General features: G+C 39.2%; 1 protein-coding gene and 1 non-coding gene across 6 annotated transcripts in view; one reads left to right on the top strand and one right to left on the bottom strand.

Annotated features, from left to right (window-relative positions):
- Positions 1 to 23,811, top strand: part of GATAD2B (GATA zinc finger domain containing 2B) — an 87,193-nt gene that overhangs the window by 52,587 nt on the left and 10,795 nt on the right. For 4 of the 5 annotated variants that reach the window (XM_057725080.1, XM_057725071.1, XM_057725053.1 and 1 more), the window contains 2 exons: positions 18,777 to 19,112; positions 23,367 to 23,496. In XM_057725080.1, the coding sequence (XP_057581063.1) occupies positions 18,778 to 19,112; positions 23,367 to 23,496 (465 nt within the window). In that variant the 5' untranslated portion in view covers position 18,777. Of the gene's footprint in view, positions 1 to 18,776; positions 19,113 to 21,982; positions 22,157 to 23,366; positions 23,497 to 23,811 lie in introns of those variants that run through there. The other variant, XM_057725063.1, reaches the window with a different exon arrangement.
- On the bottom strand, positions 589 to 692 carry LOC130842725 (U6 spliceosomal RNA). The gene has a single exon (XR_009050531.1). It is a non-coding gene; the product is annotated as a U6 spliceosomal RNA (small nuclear RNA).

The following is a 23,811-nucleotide window of genomic DNA, read 5'->3' as shown; positions in this document are numbered from 1 at the left end:
CTCACCTGCTGCTCACCTCCTGCCTGTGGCCTGGGGGGTTGTGGACCCCTGCAGAATGGAGGGGAGGTAAAGGTGAGAATCCCCTTATAAAGCCAGGATCCTTGAAGGCTCATGTTCAGGGAAGGGAGGTGATCATAAAAAATTCCACCCCCTAGTTCAAGGAAACAAAAAAACTTTTCTGTCTCAGCCTAGGCTCTGACTAGGGGTGGATGGGAATCTCCCCTGAAAATTTAAGTATGAGCCTACTGTCATATGGGTTTAAATTATTTCCATCTGTGATCCCCAAGCTGAGAAATAAATATAAGAAATTATTCAGAACGCTTTATATTCTTGTGATAACTGGCAGAAGCACATGAAAAACGACTCTGGAGGAACAGGTCCACAACCCAGACCACACCGGATTCCTCCAGATAAAGTCCCAATGAAGACAAGGTGCTCTTAAAAATAAAATGACAAAAAGCACTAGAAAACAATTCATTTACTGTAAACAAGAGTCACAGATACAACAAGCAGCAGAAACTGAAAACTTCAGATAACAGAGCCATAGTCCATAAAGTAAATATATTTAAACTATTTTTTTTTCTTTTTAAAAATTTGGAACGCTTCACGAATTTGCATATTGTTGTTGCACAGGGGCCATGCTAATCTCTGTATCATTCCAGTTTTAGTATATGTGCTGCTGAAGTGAGCACTGTTTAAACTATTAAATACAAAGATTTGAGAAGATAAGAAAAAAATACTTTGGGGAGATAGATTTGAAAAAAACTAAATAGAATGTCTTAAAAGGTGCAGATTATGGTCGTCTATTCAGCAGGTATTTATCTATTACATTTTATGGGCCAGGCACTGAATAAAACAGAAGGAAAAAAACTGTCCTAAGGAGGTGATATTTTAGTGGGTGGGAAATATACCAACATATAGAAACATAATATGCCAGGCAGTTTTAACCACCAAGAATAAAGCTTTGTAAGGGGGTGACAGAGTAATGAAGAGGGCTGCTATGTTGGTTTTTTTCTAACACTTCCTTCTACTTCCTTCTTGTTTTTTCCATAATCGAGTTTATATTTTTTTAATATCTTTTTTTTTTTTTTCGGTTGCATCGGGTCTTAATTGTGGCACTCAGGATCTTTCGTTGTGGCATGCGGACACTTTGTTGCGGTGCACAGGTTTCTGTCTAGTTGTAGTGCGTGGGCTCCAGAGCTCATAGGCTGTATAGTTGTGGCATGCAAACTTAGTTGCCCCGTGGCATGTGGGATCTTAGTTCCCCAACGAGAGATCAAACCGGCGTCCCTGCGTTGCAAGACAGATTCTTAACCACTGGACCACCAGGGAAATCCCAGGTGCTATTTTTGTTGTTGTTTGTTTGTTTTCCCTAACGGATGCATTAGGAAAAGGCTCTCTGAGATATGAAGGAAATAAGGGAACAAGCCACATGGCTATCAGGGGAGATCAAGGAGACTAAACTGACTGGAAAGGGAGTGATGGGAGAGTATTGGGAGATACAGAATCAAACGATGGTGGGCCAGATTATGTAGGGCCTTATAGGCTATGATGAAGACTTGCAGTGCTTTTCTGGTTACTATTCCTGTATAACAAGTTAGTTACCCCAAAACTTAGTAACTTAAAACAGCTGTTTTATTATGCTTTTGGGCTCTGTGGGTCCAGAATTCATTCAAATTGGGCACAGCAGTGAGCTTGTTTCTGCTCTACAGTGTCTGGGGCTGCAGCTGGGAAGATGCAGAAGTGGGGAATTTGTATTAGTGGGGAGCTGGACTAATCTGAAGGTTCATTCACTTACATGTCTGGTGCCTGGGCTGAGATGACTTCAAGAGTAGGCCTACCAACTGAAGTGTCTACATGTGACCTCTCCCTGAGGCTTTGCTTCTTCACATGATGGCTGCTTCAGGGTAGTTGTACTTCTCAGAAAGCAGTTCAGGTCTCCAGACTTCAGTGTTCCAGAGGATGAGGCAAAAGCTGCATTGCTTTTTATGACCCAGTGGCAGAAGTCACCCAGCATCACTTCTGCTATACTCTACAGGTTGAAGCAGTTATAAACCCACCCAGATTCAAGGGAAGGGGACATAGATTCCTCCCTCCTCTCCCCCTCCACCTATTGATGTGAGGAATTTCAAAGAATTTGGGGGGACAGTGTTTGTAAACCACCACAGATGCCATTAAAGCATTTTGACCAAAGGAGTGATATGATCTCACTTAAATTTCAGGAGGATCACTCTGGTTTCTCAATGGAACAGACTGAGAAGGGCAAGAGCAGAAGCAGAATTTAAAAAAAAATTACAATAGTCTGGGCAGGAGATGACAATAGGTTGCACTAATAATAACATGACAGTGGTGATAAGGGGTCAGACTTGAAATATATTTGGAAGGGAGTGCTGGCAGAATTTACAAATGGAATGCATGTACGGTGTGAGAAAGAGGAGCCAAGAATGACTCCAAAGACTTTGATTTGAGCAGCTGGTTGAATGGTGGTGTCATTTACTGAGGTGGGAAACACTAGGGAAAGGGAAAGTTTTTATCCTAGGAGTTCAGGAATTCAGTTTTGGACATAACTTCATAAAATGCCTATTAGACATCCAAATGGAGATATCAATTAGGCAGTTGAATATATAAAGAGAATTTTAGAGGAGAGGTGAGGTCTAGGAATATAAATTTGGGAATTAGCATATAGATGCTCTTTAAAGCCATAGGAATATATGAGATTATGTAGGGAGTGAGTGCAGATAAAGAAAAGGTACACAATTGAGCCCAAGGGCATGCATACAGTTAGAATTAGGAATATGAGTAGAAGCTAGTGAAGGAGAATAAGAATAAATGGTCATGAAGACATACAGATGGGGAGTTCCCTGGTTGCCTAGTGGTTAGGATTCCTGGCTTTCACTGCCATGCCATGGATTCAATCCCCGATGGAGGAACTGGGATCCTGCAAGCCACGCGGCCAAAAAAAAAAAAAAAAAGACATGCAGATGGCCAACAGGTACTTGAAAAGATCTTCAGCATTACTAATCATCAAGGAAATGCAAATCAAAACCACAATAAATTATCACCTCACACTTGTTAGAATGGCTGTTATCAAAAAGACAAAAAGTTAGTGTTGGCGAGGATGGGGAAATGGGAATCCTCGTGCACTGTTGGTGGTAATCTAAATTGGTGCAGCCATTTTGAAAAACAGTATGAGTTCCTCAAAAAAAAAAATTAAAACTGCCATATGATCCAACAACTCCACTTCTGGGGATTTATCTAAAGGAAACAAAAATGCTAACTTGAAAACATAATGTTCCCTCATGTTTTTTTTTTTTTTTTTTTATTATTTTATTTTATTTTTTTTGGGGGTACACCAGGTTCAATCAATTGTTTTTTTTACACATATCCCCATATTCCCTCCCTTCCTTGACGCCCCCGCCTCGATTCCCCCCCACCCTCCCTGCCCCAGTCCTCTAAGGCATCTTCCATCCTCGAGTTGGACTCCCTTTGTTATACAACAACTTCCCACTGACTATTTTACAGGTGGTAGTATATATATGTCTGTACTACTCTCCCGCTTCTTCTCAGTTTCCCCTTCACCCCCCGCCCCCTCCCATACCTCGAGTTCTCCAGTCCATTCTCTGTATCTGCTTCCCTGTTCTTGTCACTGAGTTCATCAGTACCATTTTTATATTCCGTATATGTGAGTTAGCATACAATATTTGTCTTTCTCTTTCTGACTTACTTCACTCTGTATGACAGATTGTAGTTCTATCCACCTCATTACATATAGCTCCATCTCATCCCTTTTTATAGCTGAGTAATATTCCATTGTATATATATGCCACATCTTCTGTATCCATTCATTTGTTGATGGGCATTTAGGTTGCTTCCATGTCCTGGCTATTGCAAAGAGTGCTGCAATAAACATGATGGTACAAGTTTCTTTTGGGATTATGGTTTTCTTTGGGTATATGCCCAGGAGTGGGATGACTGGATCATATGGTAGTTCTATTTGTAGTTTTTTAAGGAACCTCCAAATTGTTTTCCATAGTGGCTGTACCAACTTACAGTCCCACCAACAATGCAGGAGAGTTCCCTTTTCTCCACACCCTCTCCAACATTTGTTGTTTCCAGACTTTGTGATGATGGCCATTCTGATTGGTGTGAGGTGATACCTCATTGTGGCTTTGACTTGCATTTCTCTGATGATGAGTGATGTTGAGCATCTTTTCATGTGTTTGTTGGCCATCTGTATGTCTTCTTTGGAGAAATGTCTATTTAGGTCTTCTGCCCATTTGTGGATTGGGTTATTTGCTTTTTTGGTATGAAGCTGCATGAGCTGCTTGTATATTTTGGAGGTTAATCCTTTGTCCGTTGTTTCATAGGCAATTATTTTTTCCCATTCTGAGGGTTGCCTTTTAGTCTTGTTTATGGTTTCTTTTGCTGTGCAAAAGCTTTTAAGTTTCATGAGGTCCCATTCGTTTATTCTTGATTTTATTTCCATGATTCTAGGAGGTGGGTCAAAAAGGATGTTGCTTTGATGTATGTCAAAGAGTGTTCTGCCTATGTTTTCCTCTAGGAGTTTGATAGTGTCTGGCCTTACATGTAGGTCTTTAATCCATTTGGAGTTTATTTTTGTGTATGGTGTTAGGAAGTGTTCTAATTTCATTCTTTTACATGTTGCTGTCCAATTTTCCCAGCACCACTTATTGAAGAGGCTGTCTTTTTTCCATTGTATACTCGTGCCTCCTTTGTCAAAGATAAGGTGCCCATATGTGTTTGGGCTTACTTCTGAGTTCTCTATTCTGTTCCATTGATCTTCCTTTCTATTTTTGTGCCAGTACCATACTGTCTTGATCACTATGGCCTTGTAGTATAGTTTGAAGTCAGGAAGCCTGATTCCACCCACTCCATTTTTCCTTCTCAAGATTGCTTTGGCTATTCGGGGTCTTTTGCGTTTCCATACAAATCGTAAGATTTCTTGCTCTAGTTCTGTGAAAAATGCCATTGGTAATCTGATCGGGATTGCATTAAATCTGTAAATTGCTTTGGGTAGTACAGTCATTTTCACGATGTTGATTCTTCCAATCCAGGAACATGGTATATCCCTCCATCTGTTTATGTCATCTTTGATTTCTTTCATCAATGTCTTAAAGTTTTCTGCATACAGATCTTTTGCCTCCTTAGGCAGGTTTATTCCTAGGTATTTTATTCTTTTGGTTGCAATGGTGAATGGGAGAGTTTCCTTAATTTCTCTTTCTGCTCTTCCGTTGTTCGTGTATAGGAATGCAAGAGATTTCTGTGCATTAATTTTGTATCCTGCTACTTTACTAAACTCATCAATGAGTGCTAGCAGTTTTCTGGTAGAGTCTTTAGGGTTTTCTATATATAGTATCATGTCATCTGCAAAGAGTGATAATTTTACTTCTTCTTTTCCAATTTGGATTCCTTTAATTTCTTTTTCTTCTCTGATTGCTGTGGCTAACACTTCCAAAACTATGTTGAATAACAGTGGTGAGAGTGGACACCCTTGTCTTGTTCCTGTTCTTAGAGGGAATTCTTCCAGTTTTTCTCCATTGAGAACAATGTTGGCTTTTGGTTTGTCATATATGGCTTTTATGATGTTGAGGTAATTTCCTTCTATGCCCATTTTCTGGAGAGCTTTTATCATAAATGGATGTTGAACTTTGTCAAAAGCTTTTTCTGCATCTATTGAAATGATCATATGGTTTTTATCCTTCAATTTGTTGATATGATGTATCACGTTGATTGATTTGCGTATATTGAAGAATCCTTGCATCCCAGGGATAAACCCCACTTGATCGTGGTGTATGATTTTTTTAATGTGCTGTTGCAGTCTGTTAGCTAGTATTTTGTTGAGGATTTTTGCATCTATATTCATCAGTGATATTGGTCTGTAGTTTTCTTTTTTTGTGACATCTTTGCCTGGTTTTGGTATCAGGGTGATGGTAGCCTCATAGAATGAGTTTGGGAGTGCTCCGCCTTCTGCAATATTTTGGAAGAGTTTGAGAAGGATAGGTGTTAACTCTTCTCGAAATGTTTGATAGAATTCGCCTGTGAATCCATCTGGTCCTGGGCTTTTGTGTGTTGGGAGATTTTTAATCACTGCCTCAATTTCTGTACTTGTGATTGGTCTGTTCATGGTTTCTATTTCTTCCTGGTTCAGTCTTGGAAGATTGTATTTTTCTAAGAATGTATCCATTTCTTCCAGGTTATCCAATTGATTGGCATATAGTTGCTTGTAGTAGTCTCTCATGATGTTTTGTATTTCTGAGGTGTCCGTTGTGACTTCTCCTTTTTCATTTCTAATTCTGTTGATTTGCATCTTCTCCCTTTTTTTCTTGATGAGTCTGGCTAATGGTTTATCAATTTTGTTAATTTTCTCAAAGAACCAGCTTTTAGTTTTATTGATTTTTCTTATGGTTTCTTTCCTTTCTTTTTCATTTATTTCTGCTCTGATCTTTATGATTTCTTTCCTTCTGCTCATTTTGGGGTTTCTTTGTTCTTCTTTCTCTAGTTGTTTGAGGTGTAAGGTTAGGTTGTTTATTCGATCATTTTCTTGTTTCTTAAGGTAGGACTGTATTGCTATAAACTTCCCTCTTAGAACTGCTTTTGCTGCGTCCCATAGGTTTTGGGTTGTTGTGTTTTCGTTGTCATTTGTTTCTAGATACTTTTTGATTTCCTCTTTGATTTCTGTAGTGATTCCTTGGTTGTTTAATAGTGAATTGTTTAGCCTCCATGTGTTTGTATTTTTTGCAGTTTTTTTCCTGTAATTGATATCTAGTCTCATGGCATTGTGGTCTGAGAAGATGCTTGATATGATTTCAATTTTCTTGAATTTGCTGAGGTTTGATTTGTGACCCAAGATGTGATCTATCCTGGAAAATGTTCCGTGTGCACTTGAGAAGAAAGTGTAGTCTGTCGTTTTTGGATGGAATGTCCTATAAATATCAATGAAGTCGAGATGGTCTAATGTGTCATTTAAAGCTTGTGTGTCTTTATTTATTTTCTGTTTGGATGATCTGTCCATTGATGTAAGTGGGGTGTTCAAGTCTCCCACTATAATTGTGTTACTGTCGATGTCCCCTTTTATAGCTGTTAGCATTTGCCTTATGTATTGAGGTGCTCCTATATTGGGGGCATAGATATTTACCATTGTGATATGTTCTTCTTGGATGGATCCCTTGATCATTATGTAGTGCCCTTCCTTGTCTCTTTTAATAGTCTTTACTTTCAAGTCTAATTTGTCCGATATGAGTATTGCTACTCCAGCTTTCTTTTGACTTCCATTTGCATGGAATATCTTTTTCCATCCCTTCACTTTCAGTCTATATGTATCCCTTGGTCTGAAGTGGGTTTCTTGTAGGCAGCATATAGAAGGGTCTTGTTTTTGTATCCATTCAGCCAGTCTGTGTCTTTTGGTTGGAGCATTTAATCCATTTACATTTAAAGTGATTATTGACATGTGTGTTCCAATTACCATTTTCTGAATTGTTTTGGGTTTGTATTTGTAGGTGTTTTCCTTTTCTTGTGTTTCCTACTTAGAGAAGTTCCTTTAGCACTTGTTGTAAGGCTGGTTTGGTGGTGCTGAATTCTCTTAACTTTTGCTTGTCTGGAAAGCTTTTGATTTCTCCCTCAAATCTGAATGAGATTCTTGCTGGGTAAAGTATTCTTGGCTGTAGGTTTCTCTCTTTCAGGACTTTCAGTATATCCTGCCATTCCCTTCTGGCCTGCAGAGTTTCTGTAGAAAGGTCAGCTGTTATCCTGATGGGTTTTCCCTTATATGTTGTTTGTTGCTTTTCTCTTGCTGCTTTTAATATTTTTTCTTTGTGTTGAATTGTCGTTAGTTTGATTAATATGTGTCTTGGTGTATTTCTCCTTGGGTTTATTCTGTATGGGACTCTCTGTGCTTCTTGGACTTGGTTCATTATTTCCTTTCCCATGTTGGGGAAGTTTTCCACTAGAACCTCTTCAAATATTTTCTCAGACCCTTTCTTGTTTTCTTCTTCTTCTGGGATGCCTATAATTCGAATGTTGGTACGTTTAAGGTTATCACTGAGGTCTCTGAGGCTGTCTTCTAGTCTTTTTATTTTTTTATCTTTTTCCTGCTCTGTGGCGTTTATTTCTTCCATTCTATCTTCCAACTCACTTATTCGTTCTTCTGCCTCAGTCATTCTGCTGGTTAGAGCATCTAGAGTATTTTTAATTTCAGTTATTTTGTTATCCATTGCTGTTTGTTTTTCTGAGTTCTTATGAACTGTTTCTTGTACTTTCTCTAATTTGTTATCGAGATTTTGTATCATTTTTACTATCATTACTCTAAATTCTTTTTCAGGCATTTTTCCTATTTCCTCCTCATTTATTTGGTCTTGTGGGTTTTTTTCCTGCTCCTTTGCCTGCATGGTGTTTCTTTGTTTCCTCATGGTTGTCCAAGCTTTTGGGGTTGCTTGTCCTGGTGATAGAGGTGTTTATAGAAGACTGTCCAAGCCTCAGACTAATGTCCAAGTATTGGATTAGACGAATATTCAGTCTAGGAAACACATACATGTATAAGACACACAATTATTGAATCCGTTAGGACATAAGGCTCTAGAAAGACCTGACAGAACCCCAGTGTGCTATCAGATATTCAGAGAGAAACCCAGCAGAAATTGACAACTGAAACAGAACGAATCAGAGACAAAAGCAAAAGCAAACAAACAACAAATAACACCCTACACATACAAACATCAATCCAGGGAGATTTTGTAAGCTAGGATCAAATATAGAAAAGAGCTGGAGTACCACCAGAGAGAATGGAGATTCTCAGAATGTAATTAGACAGCTGTACTAAGAACTAAGATAAAGACAAAAGCCTAATATTAATACCAAGGCAGTGCATCATCTGGAGAATAGAGCAAGGAGTCTGAGCAGACCGATAGTGTTGCTTATAAGTATGTTAAGATAAAATACACTTAAAATGGCTGGAAGAAAGGGGAACAGAAGAGCGTAATGTGGTTGGAAATATGCAAAGAAAAAGAAAGGAATAGAAGTGTATAAAAGAAAGGGATGAAAGGAAAGTATGAAAGATATTTTGTCCGTACTACCAAAAACTTAGCTAGATATAGAAGTATTTTAAAAGGCAAAAAAAAAAAAAAAAAAGAGTGAAAAATATCCTTATAAAATTATGTTGTAAAACTTGTAGATCCCTTAGGGCTAAGATCGTATTTAATAAATCAAAAAAAAAAAAAAAAAAAAAAGAGAAAGGAAAAAAAAAAAAAAAAAGAAAAAAAAATCCAGAACTGATCCCCGAATGGACCAGTTCAATAGGTATTGATACTACTATTTCTGTTTCCTTAGCGTCTCAGCTGTAAGTGTCCTTTTCCTTGCCTTGGGTTTTTTTTTTTTTTGCGTTATTCTGTGACCAGCAGAGGTTCCTTTATTGTTCGTCTGTAAGCCTCGGTGTGTGGGGAGGGAGAGGGTGCAATAGTGGCTCCTTCTCCTGGGAGGGAGTGAGCAGTGGCGCACTGTTGCTTCAGTCAGGCTTGGAGGTGCCTGTTGCATAGAGCGCTGGTGGCTCAGGCGTACACAGAAAGTCTTAGAGTTGGGCCTCTCTCGGGGTTTTTTCTTTTTGATGCTGGTTTGTTTTTTTTTTTTCTCTCGGCAGCCTCCCTGCTGCTGGCGTTGCAAGGAGTTTTAATCTAGCCCCGCCCGAGCGCCTGAGGGTACTTGTTATCCCTGAGCGCCTTATGTGGCCCCGCAGGGCGTCTCTCCGCTGCCTGTTGCAGAGGCGCAGAAAGAGAGGGAGAGGCTATGCGCGCGGCTCCTCCCCGCCGCCCGGGAGCCTGCAGCCTCCAGCCGCCATCATGGCCGGGCAGCTCTCAGGGATCGGCACTCCTCTCCGCGGACCTCCTCCCTCCTGTCCTCTCGGTCCGTCACCCTACCGGCAACAATGTTTCTCCCCCTGAACCAGCTCTCCGGTTCCCACGCTCCCGCTCCTGGACCCTCCGTTCAGCCGCGGATCGATGTCTCGGTCCGGGAACGCTGAGCTGCGCTGCGGACCCTCCGTATGTTTCTCACTCCCTCCCGTCTGCCACAGCTCCGCCGCTTCACCCTCTTTGAGCCCTCGTAGATGCCTCCCTACCGGCTATGTCAGGTTCTCCGCAGCCCTTTCCGGTGTCCGAGGCCGTCTGCTGGTGTTCAGCTGGTTCTCTGTGGGAATGACTGCCTCCTTCCGTGCATTCCCAATGCATCTGTGGAGAGGGATGCACTCCACGTCTCTCTACTTCGCCGCCATCTTTTTCTCCCTCCCCTCATGTTTTTTGTGGCATTATTTACGATAGCCAAGACATGGAAGCAACCTGAGTGTCCATTAGTGGATGAACAGGTAAAGAAAATGTGATATGTATGTACATACACACAACACACACAATGGAATCATTAGCCATAAGAAAGAAGGAAATCTTGCCATTTGTGACAACATGGGTGGACCTTGAGGGCATCATGCTAAGTGAAATAAGTCAGACAGAGAAAGACAGATACTGTATGATCATACTTATGTGTTGAATCTAAACAAAACAAAAACCAAAAACCCCAACTCACGGATACAGAGGACAGGTTGGTGGTTGCCGGGGGTGGGAGGAATGGAGCAAAAATGGGTGAAGGTGCTCAAAAGATACAAACTTCCAGTTATAAAATAAATCATGGAGATGTAATGTACAGCATGGTGACTATAGTTAATAACACTTTTTCTAAAAATTGAGGTATAATTGATTTACAATATTGTGTTTCAGGTGTACAGCAAAGTAATTCAGTTACATATATACTTTCAAATTATTTTCCATTATAGTTTATTATAAGATACTGAATATAGTTCCTGTGCTATACAGTAAATCCTTGTTCCTTATCTATTTTATGTGTAGTAGAACTATACATATAGTTTTCAGACAAAATAAGCTTTGAGGCCATAATTAGGGGAACTTTTAAGATATAAATATAAATTTTAAAGGAGAAAATTGATAAAGGAAATTTAAGATGACTGAAAAAGTCTTTATTTCATCTTTGTTTTTATGTTTTAAATTAATGTATCTATTTGCTGTGTTGGGTCTTCGTTGCTGTGTGCAGGCTTTCTGTAGTTGCAGAGAGCCGAAACTACCCTTCCTTGTGATGCGCGGGCTTCTCATTGCAGTGGCTTCTCTTGTTGCAGAGCATAGGCTCTAGGAGCTCAGGCTTCAGTAGTTGTGGCACATGGGCTCAATAGTTGTGGCTCTAGAGTGCAGGCTCAGTAGTTGTGGCACACAGGCTTAGTTTGCTCCATGGCATGTGGGATCTTCCTGGACCAGGGATCAAACCCATGTCCCCTGCATTGGCAGGTAGATTCTTAACCACTGCACCACCTGGGATGCCCTCATCTTTGTTTTTAAAAGATACTTTTTGACAGGTATGGTATTTTAGATTGTTAGATTTTTTTCTTTCAGTATTTTAAAGATGTTGCTGTCTTCTCTTTTGCTGATGTTATCCTTATCTTTACATGTAAACATGTCTTTTCCCCTCCCACTTTGGCTGCTTTTAATATATTATAGTAGTTTTGAGCAGTTTAATTATGATGTCCCTTGGTGTAGTTTTTTTCAAGTTTCTTGTGCTTGGGGTTTGTTGAGGTTCTTGGATTTGTAGGTTTATAGTTTTCACCATTTATTCATTTTGGCCATTATTTCTTCATATATTTTTTCTGTGCACTTCATCGCTCTCCTCTCTTTGAGGGACTCCAATTATCTGTATATTAGGCTGCTTAAAGTTGCCACTAGCCCCTGAGACTCTTCTTATTTATTTTATTTTTAAAGATTTTTTTGATGTGGACCATTTTTAAAGTCTTTATTTTGTTACAGTATTGCTTCTGTATTGCTTATGTTTTGGTTTTTTGGCTGCAAGGCATGTGGGATCTTAGCTCCCTAACCAGGAATTGAACCTGCACCCCCTGCATTGGAAGGCGAAGTCTTAACCTCTGGACCACCAGGGAAGTCCATCTTTCTTTGATTTTAGATAATTTTTATTGCTGTATCTTCTGGTTCACTGGTCTTTTTTTTCTGTAATATCCAATGTGCTCTTAGTATCATTCGTTGTATTTTTTAACATCTTTATTGAGATATATTTCACATACCATAAAATTCACCCATTTATATACAATTCAGTGGTTTTAGTATAGTCAGAGAGTTGTACAGCTGTTACGACAATCTAAGATAGAACATGTTCAACACTCCAAAAAGAACCCACCTACCCTTAGCAGTCATTCCCTGTTTTGCCCCTCTCCTCAACCCTAGGCAACCACTAACTACTTTCTCTTTCCATAGATTTGCCTATTCTGGACTTTTCATATAAATGGAATCATACAATATAGGGCCTTTTGTGACTGACTTCCTTTACTTAGCATAATGTTTTCAGGGTTCATCTATGTTGTAACGTGTATCAGCACTTCATTCCTTTTAATGGCTATTATACATTGTATTTGTATATGTATATACAATAACTGTATCTGCTGTATGGATATACCACATTTTGTTTATCTGTTCATCAGTTAATGTACATTTGGGTTGTTTCCACTTTTCGGCTATTGTGAATAATGCTGCTGTGAGCACTTGTGTACAGATTTTTGTGTAGAGATAATGTTTTTGGTTCTCTTGGGTGTATTCCTAGCAATGGAATTGCTACATTACATTAAATTGCTACATTAAACTGCCAACGTCTTTTCCAAAGTGATGTACCATTTTACATTCCTACCAGGAGTGTGTGAAGATTCCTGTTTCTCTACATGCTCAATACTTAACCTTTCTTTTTTATGATAGCCATCTTTCTGCAGCTCTTACTTCTATGGTACTCTGTCCTTTTTGAAATCTAGCTGTCTGTGTCTCACTTATACCCTCATCTCCATCTCTTCAACTCAAAAGTCTGCCTGGCTCTGCCTCATTTCCCCCTCCCCACATTATGTCCTAGAAGCTCTCCTGTGGTGAACTTCACTGGCAGTCCAGTGGTTAAGGCTCTGTGCTTCCACTGCTGGGGGCCTGGGTTCGATACCTGGTCGGGGAACTAAGATCCCGCATGCCTTGCAACACGGCCTAAACAAACAAATACTATACCATGTGTTATTTATGTAATAGAATGGTATCAAATCCATCATAATGCCTTTCTCTGGGGAGGGAAGAAAGGAGGGTAGAGAATGGTAGAGAAGTGACACAGGGAGCTTCAACTGTATCTGTAATGTTTAATTCACTAAAAATAAACTAATTTTTCTCTAATGTGATGAAATGAGGGAATAAATATAAAAGGCCTTGTACATTGCCTGGTAAATAGCAGGCAACTCAGTAAATGTTAATTCATTTTGCTCACCTCTTTCCCTCCCTCCTCTTTGCTCTCAGGGTCTTCTAAAAGTCTTCACTGCAGGCCTGTATTTTGATTTAAGGCTAACAATGAGTCAAGAACTTGACAAGCATGAATCTAAAGCTGTGTCACCATCTGACCATTCTTGTTTTTTACAACAGTCAACAGTAAATTTAAAGCCAGACATTTTTCTGCTGTAGTTGTTGGACACAATAAACTACTCTCCTTGAAACTCTCCTTTAATTTGTTGACGTCATGCTTTCCTAGTTTTCCCCTATCTCTCTTTGTTTCCTCTGACCAGCCAGTCCTTAATTGTAGGTATTGCCCAAGGTTCTATCCTTGGCTCTTTTCCTTCTGACTGTATGTTCATTTTTTTTCTGGACAGTTTCACTCATCCCTGTACATTACTTCAGTTTCCTCCTTTACCTGTTCAAATATTTATCTCCAGCTCTGGCCTAAGCTCTGGCTCTCTTGTTTGTGTGCCATGTATCCACCTGTTTATTGGATATCTCCATCTTGATTTCATTTCAGCACTTCTGACAAAGTTATCTGTTCGTTAGGATGTTTTCAGTTTAGGTAACAGAAAACCCAGTTCATACTGGCTTAAACATTAAAAGAGTTTATTGGTCTGTGTAACAGGACTAGCTTCAAAGTAGTTTGATCTGATGGCACAGCTATGTAATTAGCTCTCCTCTCAGTGTTCTACTGTGCAGTGTCTGCTTTATCTGAAAGTTGCCTCCCCTCATGGTCACAAGATGGCTGCCAATAACAGCACGCCAGTGCTACATATTTTCTCATTCAGAGGAAGATAATAGAATTAATAGGACTTGGTGACTTAGATTTAAGAGTCTGGAAAAGTCAAGAATGATTTTCAGGCGTCTAGCTTTTGCCTGTGGATGAATTGAATTCTCTTCAATATGAGGAAGAAAAGCAGGATATAGGGAAAGCAGAGGAAATGAGTTCTTGTAATATCGAAATACTTTAGTTATATGCACATCTGTCTCGTGTCAGAATGAAATTGTTAAAGAAGTGACCTGGTCTTTTTTCATCTTTACTTCTAGTACCTAACCCTGAGCTTGGCACATGGTATATACTTAACATCTGTGGGGGATGGATTGGATGCATGTGCAAATACATGAAAACACAACACTGCTTAGATTACCTCGGATTATCTCACTCTGAGCAGGGAGATGTGTACTATATAATAGTTTTTTTTTAATAGCTGTAAAATGATTAATAGATTTTTGAAGTGAGCCAGACCTGTGTTGGGATTCCAGATTCACTGTCCAAAGCTTTGCAGTTTTGGGTTACTTAATTTGACACTTTTTCCCACCTCTAAAGTAGAGATAATACCACTTACTTAGTAACTTGTTGAGGAGATTTAAATAAGAATACATGAGATAAAGTGCCTAGTAGCATGTTTGGCTTTTAAGTAGGTACTTAAAAAATGTTAGTTGTTATTTACAGCCCAGGAGAAACAGAGAAGTTTGATTAGGCATTAAAAGGCAATATACAGCATTCATTTTACAGAATTTTTGTTTTACTTTTTGGAGAAGAATTTGTGTATAAGAAGCTTACATTGAATGTTATTTTACAGCTTTATTGGAGTATAATTTAAATGTATGATTCAGTGATTTTTTTTTTTTTTTAAGTAATTGTACAGGGACTTCCCTGGCAGTCCAGTGGTTAAGACTTCTTGCTTCCACTGCAGGGGGTGGGGGGTTCAATCCCTGATCAGGGAACTAAGATCCCAAATGCACATGGCACAGCCAGTCAATCAATCAGTCAATCAACCAGTCAATAAAATATACACAATTGTGTGGCTATCATTACAGTCCAGTTTTAGAACATTTTCATCACCCCCAAAAGATCATTTGTGCCCATTTTTAATCAGTCTCTGTTACATTGAATTTTTTTCTTACAGTGGCAAAATATATATAACATTTACAGTTTTAACCATGTTAAAATGTACAGTTCAGCTTTGAATACTTTCACAGTGCTGTGCAACCATCACTACTATCCATTTAAGAACTTTTTCTTTATCCCAGAGACACTATTCCCATTAAATAATAACTCCTTTTCTCCACCTCCAGCCATTGATAGCCTCTATTCTACTTTTTCTCTATAAATAAACCTATTTTAGGTACTTCATGTAAGTGGAACCATAAAGTACTTGTCCTTCTGTGTCTGGCTGATATCACTTAGTATGATTGTTTTCAAGATTTATCCATATTTCATTGGATTTTGAGGCAGGCATGGCTGTGAGTACATGAAGTTGGGCCATAAAATCAAGTCAAGAGTGGGCAGAGTTCTCAAGCCATCTGTTGGGAGAGATTACTTACTTCAGACATTCAAATATCTGGTTCTGGTTTCTCCCAACTTCCAGCGTATCCATTTATGTCATTATAACAAAGGGGAAAATATTTGAAATTTCAGCTGTTTGTAGAACTATCAGTTGAAGAAGCCAAGCTAATGATGGCATACCAAATTCCATTCAGCTACAGGTTCTTGAATTTTGTCATTTTGTCATACACTTTCAGTGCTCATAAATATAATTTATCTCAAAACTTAGAGCACTGTACAGTATTAATGTACATTTGAATATTTTGCTGTGTACTTTTCTGAAGTACTTTTTTCATCTACATGTATAATTAGTTGAGTAACAGACTTTTTACCCTCCGCAACTCCTCATGATATTCTCAATCATACTCTCAATATGAGGTGTTGATCAAGTTACCCAAGACATTGTTACTGTGGAATTAGGGCTTAATTTTTGATGCTCTATAGCATTCAACTTTCCAGTCACTCCATCTGAGGGTGTTTTTCAGAGATAAACCATTTCAGAAGTAACACATGTCAAAACAAGAAACCTTGGGACTTCCCTGGTGGCACAGTGGTTAAGAATCCGCCTGCCAATGCAGGGGACACCGGTTCGAGACCTAGTCTGGGAAGATCCCTCATGCCACAGAGCAACTGAGCCCGTGTGCCTCAACTACTGAGCCTGTGCTCTAGAGCCCATGCTCCGCAACAGAAGCCACCGCAATGAGAAGCCCATGCACTGCAATGAAGAGTAGCTCCCGCTAACCACAACTAGGGAAAGCCTGCGTGCAGCAACGAAGACCCAACACAGCCTAAATAAATAAATAAATAAAATTTTACAAAGGAATATTTGGGGAAGCTGCAGCTAAAGAATGTTTATATATACTATAATGTTTCATATCTGAAGCTGTTAAAAGAGAATTAAGAGGATATGGAGAAATTGGAACCCTCATACACCACTGGTGGTAATGTAAAATGGTGCATCCATTTTGGAAAACAGCCTAACAGTTCTTCAGAATGTTAAAAAGAGAGTTACCTTAGGACCCAGTAATTCTACTAATAGGTATATATCCAAGAGAATTGAAAACATGTGTCCATACAGAAATGTGTGTACAAAAGTTCATTACATTATTCATAATTGTAAAAAGTGGGGGACTTTGCTGGCAGGCCAGTGGTTAAGACTCCACGCTTCCACTGCAGGGGGCATGGGTTTGATCCCTAGTTGGGGAACTAGGATCCCACATGCCATACGGTGCAGCCAAAAAAAAAAAAGGTGGGAGGACTTCCTAGGTGGCGCAGTGGGTGAGAATCTGCCTGCCAATGCAGGGGACACGGGTTCAAGCCCTGCCCCAGGAAGATACCACATGCCGCGGAGCAACTAAGCCCGTGTGCCATTAAAAAAAAAAAAAAAAAAAAAGTTGGGAAAAAACCAAATGTCTATCAATTGACAAATGAATAAACAATATTATGTATTCATACAGTGGAATATCATTAGGCTATAAAAAGTGATATATGCTACAACATGAAGGAACTTTAAAAACATAATGCTAAGTGAAAGAAGTCAGTCACAAAAGACCACATATTGTATGATTTCATTTATATAAAAAGTCCAAAATAGGCAAACTTAGAGACACAGTAAATTAGTGGGGGATAGAGGTGAAGGGGGAGGAGAGTGACTTCTAATGGGTACAGGTTTTTTTAAGGAGGAGATAATGAAAATGTTCTAATACTGATTGTGGTGATGGTTGCACAACTCTGTGGATATACTAAAAACCACTTAATTATACACTTTAAATAGGTGAACTGTATGGTATGTGAATTATATCTCAACAAAGCTGTTCTTTGAAAAAGAGAAAGAGAACTAAGAAATATTACCTGAAAGTTCAGAGATTTGAGTTCTGACTTTTCTCTGGTCTCCAAGAGGTCTGTTTCCTTTTGTTGGAAATTTTTCTGTTGGTTACTCTTTTTCCTGATTATAACTAGAAGAGAATCAGATAGCTTTTATTTTACTCCGTATTGCAGGAAGGAAGCTGCCTCAAGTGCATACATATTTTTCTTTGCAAGAACACCAATTAACATTGGTGATCTTCTCTGTCCTGCTGCTTGAGTCTGTGAATTATCAAGCCTGTGCTTGTATCTTAGGTGTGGAAGTCATATCCTGAGGGTATAGAAATTAAATTTTGCTGAGCCCTCTTCTAAGTGCCCACTTTTACGGATGAAATTGAGACTTGGTGAGGTTAAGTTAACTCATTAGGTGTTTGACCTTGTAAAAGTAAGCAGTTTGAACCTATGTTTCAATGACTCATAAATTTTTCTTTCTACTGTCACATTGCTATTTCCTACCAGGAAGATAACCCTGGATTTAAAAGTGCTGGAGAAGTTCTGCATCTAGATTTTGTTAGTATAAAAAATCAGAATGAGAAGGAAAAATGATAATTAGCTTGCCTGTAATAATTTTGCTGTGTGAGTAGAGAAAATATTACCTTTTATCAGCCTAGGTGCCTGAGTTCTTCCATAAACAAAGCCAAGTATCTTAAGATACTGAATCTGTATAGAATAGAGGGCAGATAACAATGGATTCCTCTGACCCTTGCTGTATCCAGACAACTGAGGCTTCCCATTAGATGCCCTTGGTCTAATTCACCTTTCTCATCTTTCTCCATCAGTAAGATAGGCCAATTAAAGATATGCATGGGTGACCTGAGGAACTTCCCATTCATAAAAGAGTCTTTTCCAGGAGAAGAATTTGGTATGAGAATTAAAACCAAAGCGTCTGACTTTGAGCATGCATGCAAAAAAGCCAGTCACAAAAAATGTTTACTTTTTTGAGGCTCTTAAATGGACTATCCAGGTGAGTAAAGTGTTTGGTTTCAGGCATCTGTACAGTAAGAACTTTGATGACTGGGAAGCATTTGAAGTTTACTTTAAGTGCTGAGATTGAGAGATGAAATCTCCTTTAATGTAGATCATTTAGGAAGTTATAGGGTAGAACGTTAGCTCAGTTAACTTTGACCTTCCATGTGTATACCTCTGATTCTTTTTCTTTCCTTATGGACTATTTAAGGGACTTTATTCTGATTGCACTTGTATATGTCTTTCCATAGGATGGATAGAATGACAGAGGATGGTCTTCGCATGAATCTGTTGAAGCGGAGTTTGGACCCAGCTGATGAGCGAGATGATGTCCTGGCTAAGCGACTCAAAATGGAGGGGCATGAGGCCATGGAACGTCTGAAAATGTTGGCATTGCTCAAACGGAAGGATTTGGCAAATCTTGAGGTGTCACATGAGTTACCCACCAAACAGGATGGCAGTGGTGTCAAGGGCTATGAAGAGAAGCTCAATGGGAATCTCAGGCCTCATGGAGACAACAGGACTGCTGGAAGGCCAGGCAAAGAAAACATCAGTGATGAGCCTGTGGATATGAGCGCTAGACGGAGGTATGGCTTGGTTCAGCTGCCTTTATAGATAGGGTCTTCTCATAAACTAAGCCAGTGAAAAAGGAATGACTTCCAATGAGAGGAGGGTGTTTTTCATCTTTAAGCTTCTTGAATGAAGACGTATCTGTGCTATCTGGCTAGACCGTGAATTCCTCTTGTTTCTAAATGAAACTAGGTACCTCCAAAAATTATTACTCTTAAGATAAAGTGGCCATTTCTGGATAAAGGAGGTACTAAGAGTTGATACCCCAATTATAAGTGAGCTAATATACACTTTCACTCTAATCTTATGACCATTTTAGGAGGGAAAAACAATCTTTTCTTTAGATCATCCCAGGAGTTTCAGAATCTGTTTATTATGGAGACCCAGCTTTTATTACATCAAAGAACGTGGGCCTGTCTTCCTCTACATTCTTTCTTCATTTGTGCCACACTCCCCAAGCCCCATGTATGCATACACATTCACTTATATGAGTACACTCATGCGTGTGCTCTTTCTTTCTCATACATACAACACACAAGCACATGTTTTCACAGGTCTTGGTCAAGGTTGTGTACTTGGAACTGTGGAGAACACAATAAAAAGAAGTACCTAGAACTGACTGAGAGTACAGTCTACCTGAACAGTATAGACAACACTAGTTTTAAGAACATTTAGTATATTCATGATTCAGAAACACCTGATAGACATGAGAATTACTCTTCACCACTCAGTTGCCCTCCAGTTGACCTTTGCTGACTTTGTCCTAGGACTTATCCAAAGCAGGATCTTTAAGAAGCTGGACTGATGCAGAAAAAAGGAAGGAATGGTTTATAATCTTACTTGGGTTTCTTTCTCTACCTTTTAATGTTTACTTATTAGTATTGTCCCAGAATTATTTTTTTAAACCACACCCAGTAGGGGAACAATATTCTTGGTAATAGCATTCAAAACCCTTAGGAAGCTTCCGGTAAGTTTTCTAGTGATTGTGGAAGAAGAGAAAGATTCTTGGGAGCTATACATAGTATTGGCAGAGTATTATGAAAGTAGATTAACCCTTAGATCCTTTTAGAAAAAAAGAAAGTGGATGAACGAGATAATGCGCTTGAGTAACCCACTTACCCCATAATCACCCTTAACTTTCTGGAGCAAATAACTAATCCTACTTCATTGGGGACAGTGAAGAGGAGAAATGTTAGGTGGATTCCTTATATCCAAATTGGAACTGAAAATGTGTTTTTCATAGAAACATTGTTACACATTTTGGTAAGATCTCAGTGCAGAGGTAAATTCTGTGTTGAAAAGAGTACCCTGAAAACTGCCATTGTGCTTAATATTTTTTAAATATTTATTTATTTATGTATTTGGTTGTGCTGAGTCTTCGTTCCAGCAGGCAGGCTCCTTAGTTGTGGCATGCACTCTTAGTTGCAGCGTGTGTGTGGGGTCTAGTTCCCTGACCAGGGATTGAACCCAGGCCCCCTGCATTGAGAGCACAGAGTCTTATCCACTGTGCCACCAGGGAAGTCCCCATTGCATTTAATTTTATTAAAGGAATGAACTTTTGAAACTTGATCCTTTGGAAACTGGAAACTTTTTAATGGTCTCTAGGAAAAGAGGCTTTTGATGTAAACCATCTAGATCCCATTCTGCATGAAAAAATAGGCCCTATCTGCCCTGTCACTCTTCTTCCTTTTCACCAGACCAGATACACTGACAGCTAATTCCACTTAGCCTCAAAGCTTTTTGTAAGAATGAACAAGGTTGATAGATTGCTCAGCATGGAGAACAGTGGTTTATTTGATGTGGATAAAAAGGAGGAGGGAATTTAAAAGCAGAAAGAAGGAAGGGCTTTTGACATAATAGCCATATCATAATTGTCTAAATATCTTTTTTTTTTTTTGCCATCAGTTGGGCAAATTATGATATCTATGAAATAAAATATGCATGAAACCAACACTTTGTGTTTGGAATGCTATCGAGATGTGGCAGTTTTCTTTCTGGTTTTGTTTTTACTACCTGGTTAAGGATTAGGAGTTTTATGCTTTCTGGGAATCTACCATTCTGAGTCACAAAGTAATGTCAGCAACAAGTTCGGCTTTTAATACTATCTAATTGGTGGGGTTTCATACTTAAGAACACCAAATGTTGTAAATCGTATATGTGTTTTGGAAAGTAGCAAAATAATTTCTGTCCCTGGAAAAGCTTAGTAAATGAGGCCATAATTCCAGGTCAAAAGTCAAAAAGAAAAGAAAAAATCAAGGAATGAAACTTGACTTGGACTTTGCCTTACCTGTGCTGTCTGTCTAATGTGAGTCTGATTATATCTTTGAATAAAATAATATTTAGGGGTTTCTCAGATACAACTTTATGATAAATGTCGCTCATTTCCACAATCTCCATATAGGAATGTCTCTGCTTGTCCTGTTGCTGGACAGTTCTTAAGCAGTAGGTGGCACTCATTTGAGCAAGGAAGAATTCCTTAGGTTAAAAATAATCTGTGAGGTGTGTAGGTGTGTATCCAGCTGGGACCAGGATGGGAAGAGCTTCTGTCAGTGTAAACACTAGGGAATCATGTAGAAGAAGCGGAAATCTACCAGACAGCAGAGTTGTTCACCCATGTTCGTGTTAGGGATGGGGGGTTGGGGCATGAAGGAATAAATATAGAAATGATCAATAAAAATTCAAACACTTCATTTAGGCCTGACCGTTACTCCAAGAACTTGGGGTTAGAGAAGGAAAGGTTCTTTCTCCCTCTAGTGACCTCTTTTCCTGTAACCCTGCATCCTCAGCTTGCTGTGTCTGTGCCCAGTGGTTATAGAGCTACTCAGACAAACCTGATAGTTCCCATGGCAGTCATCACTATCACCGTCTCCCTATTTTATTTCCTCAGCTAAATTTGGTTGTTTTAGTAACTCGGTTTTACCCTGTTGAGGAATCGAACGCCTCTCCCAACCATCTAGGATGCCTTGTTCAAAAGGCATCCGAATCCCAACAGCACCTGAGACAAGAAGCCCTGAGAAATGGTCAGAAGGCTCTCAGGACTGAAGATCTGTGGTTATAAAAGGTTTGAGTTACATGTTTAAATAAGATCTAAGAACACATTGTTTTAGACCTGCACACTCCTGACTACACTATAGATCTCAAAGAAGTAGGGTCAGCAAAGATACCTCTCAGTTAAGAAATCAGAGGAGAGTTAGAGGAGATATGGTCATTGACTTGGGAACCAAAGGCAATTAGAATTTGCAGGATTCTTGTTATCCAGGTCTTAAGCAGTGAGTACCACTTTTCATCATTTTAGAGGGACAAGATGCTTTTAAGACTAGCCCCAGAAAGACCAAAACTGGAGTTGTCTAATAAATAGGATTGGCCATAGGGCATGCCAGTGTGGAAGACTGAGATTTCCGAGGCATTTCTAGACAGTTTCTTTCTGAGGGAAGATGCTAAGTAGAACTCGCAAGTAGATGCAAGTCCCATATATTTAGTTCTGGAGTTGCAGTCCTCCAGAAGGCTGTAGACATTATACTTAGCACTGTCCATTCCCTCAAGCTACTGACAGCAGTACCTTCTTTTGGTCTTAACTCTTGACAGGCTAGACTGTCACTGGAGTTATAACGTAACCTCCTTTTTTATAAATCCTCAGATAGCCAAGACCATGTTGTTATCAGTATCATGAGTTGCCTCCTTAGCAGTGTGTCATCTGTACCTGGGGTGGACAAGCAGGCTCTACTGCTTTTGCTTTTCTTCCCCTGTGAAGCTAACCATTTCCTTTCTTGAGCCCCTATGTAACTAATAAAACAACCCAAAAGGAGACTGAGATATAAGGAAAACATTTGGAGTTTTGATTAGAATCAGTGTGATAAAAATACTCATATTGGGACCTCCCTGGCAGTCCAGTGGTTAAGAATCTGCACTTCCACAGCAGGGGGCACAGGTTCGATTCCTGGCTGGGGAGCTAAGATCCTGCCTGCCAAGTGGTGCGGCCAAAAAAAGAAAAAAACGTCTCTTATTGCCATTCCTAAAGCCAGTCAGTCTCTTTCTGTCTGCATCCTCTGTAAGGAATTTAGATAGGAAAAGTACTTTTGCTAAGGTTTTGTCATCACTTAAATCTTGGTATCTTCTTTATCCTTTGATTTGGATGTCTCTGTCTTCCCCTGGGTGAATCAGGACAGACTTAAGTTCCCTTGAATTTCTTTGTTCAGTGTAGAAAAGTTTTCTTTACTTTTCTATGAACTTTTGCTGTTGGAAATACCTTAATTTTTCCTTTTCTTGTCTAGTGAGCCAGACCGAGGAAGGCTAACTCCCTCCCCAGACATCATTGTTTTGTCTGATAATGAGGCTTCCAGTCCCCGTTCCAGCTCCCGAATGGAAGAAAGACTGAAAGCAGCCAACCTAGAGATGTTTAAGGTAAAAAAAAAAAAAAAAAATTCCGTTCTTTATCTCTTGCTTCTACTATTCTCTTTAATTCCCTGAGAGTCTCATTTCTAGTTTTCTAGTGTTTACTTTTTGGGTCTAAATACTACCCATTGTTGAAACTCTTTACAAGTGATTCTAGACCTCAAGGGTGTGCCCTTGTAGAGGGAACTTTTAGAATCAAGTGAAGAGAGTTTGAAAAAAACATATTCATGTATAAATTCATATATAATTATCTTTGGAAAATGAGAACTTCATGATTCAAGTCACATAAAGTAAACTCTTAGCTAGAAGGGTACTTTCTGTAGT

Source organism: Hippopotamus amphibius, chromosome 1 (assembly GCF_030028045.1).
Source record: "Hippopotamus amphibius kiboko isolate mHipAmp2 chromosome 1, mHipAmp2.hap2, whole genome shotgun sequence".
NCBI lineage: Eukaryota > Metazoa > Chordata > Mammalia > Artiodactyla > Hippopotamidae > Hippopotamus > Hippopotamus amphibius.
Note: the sequence above shows the minus strand (reverse complement) of the source record. Positions and strands in the feature narration are given on the sequence as shown.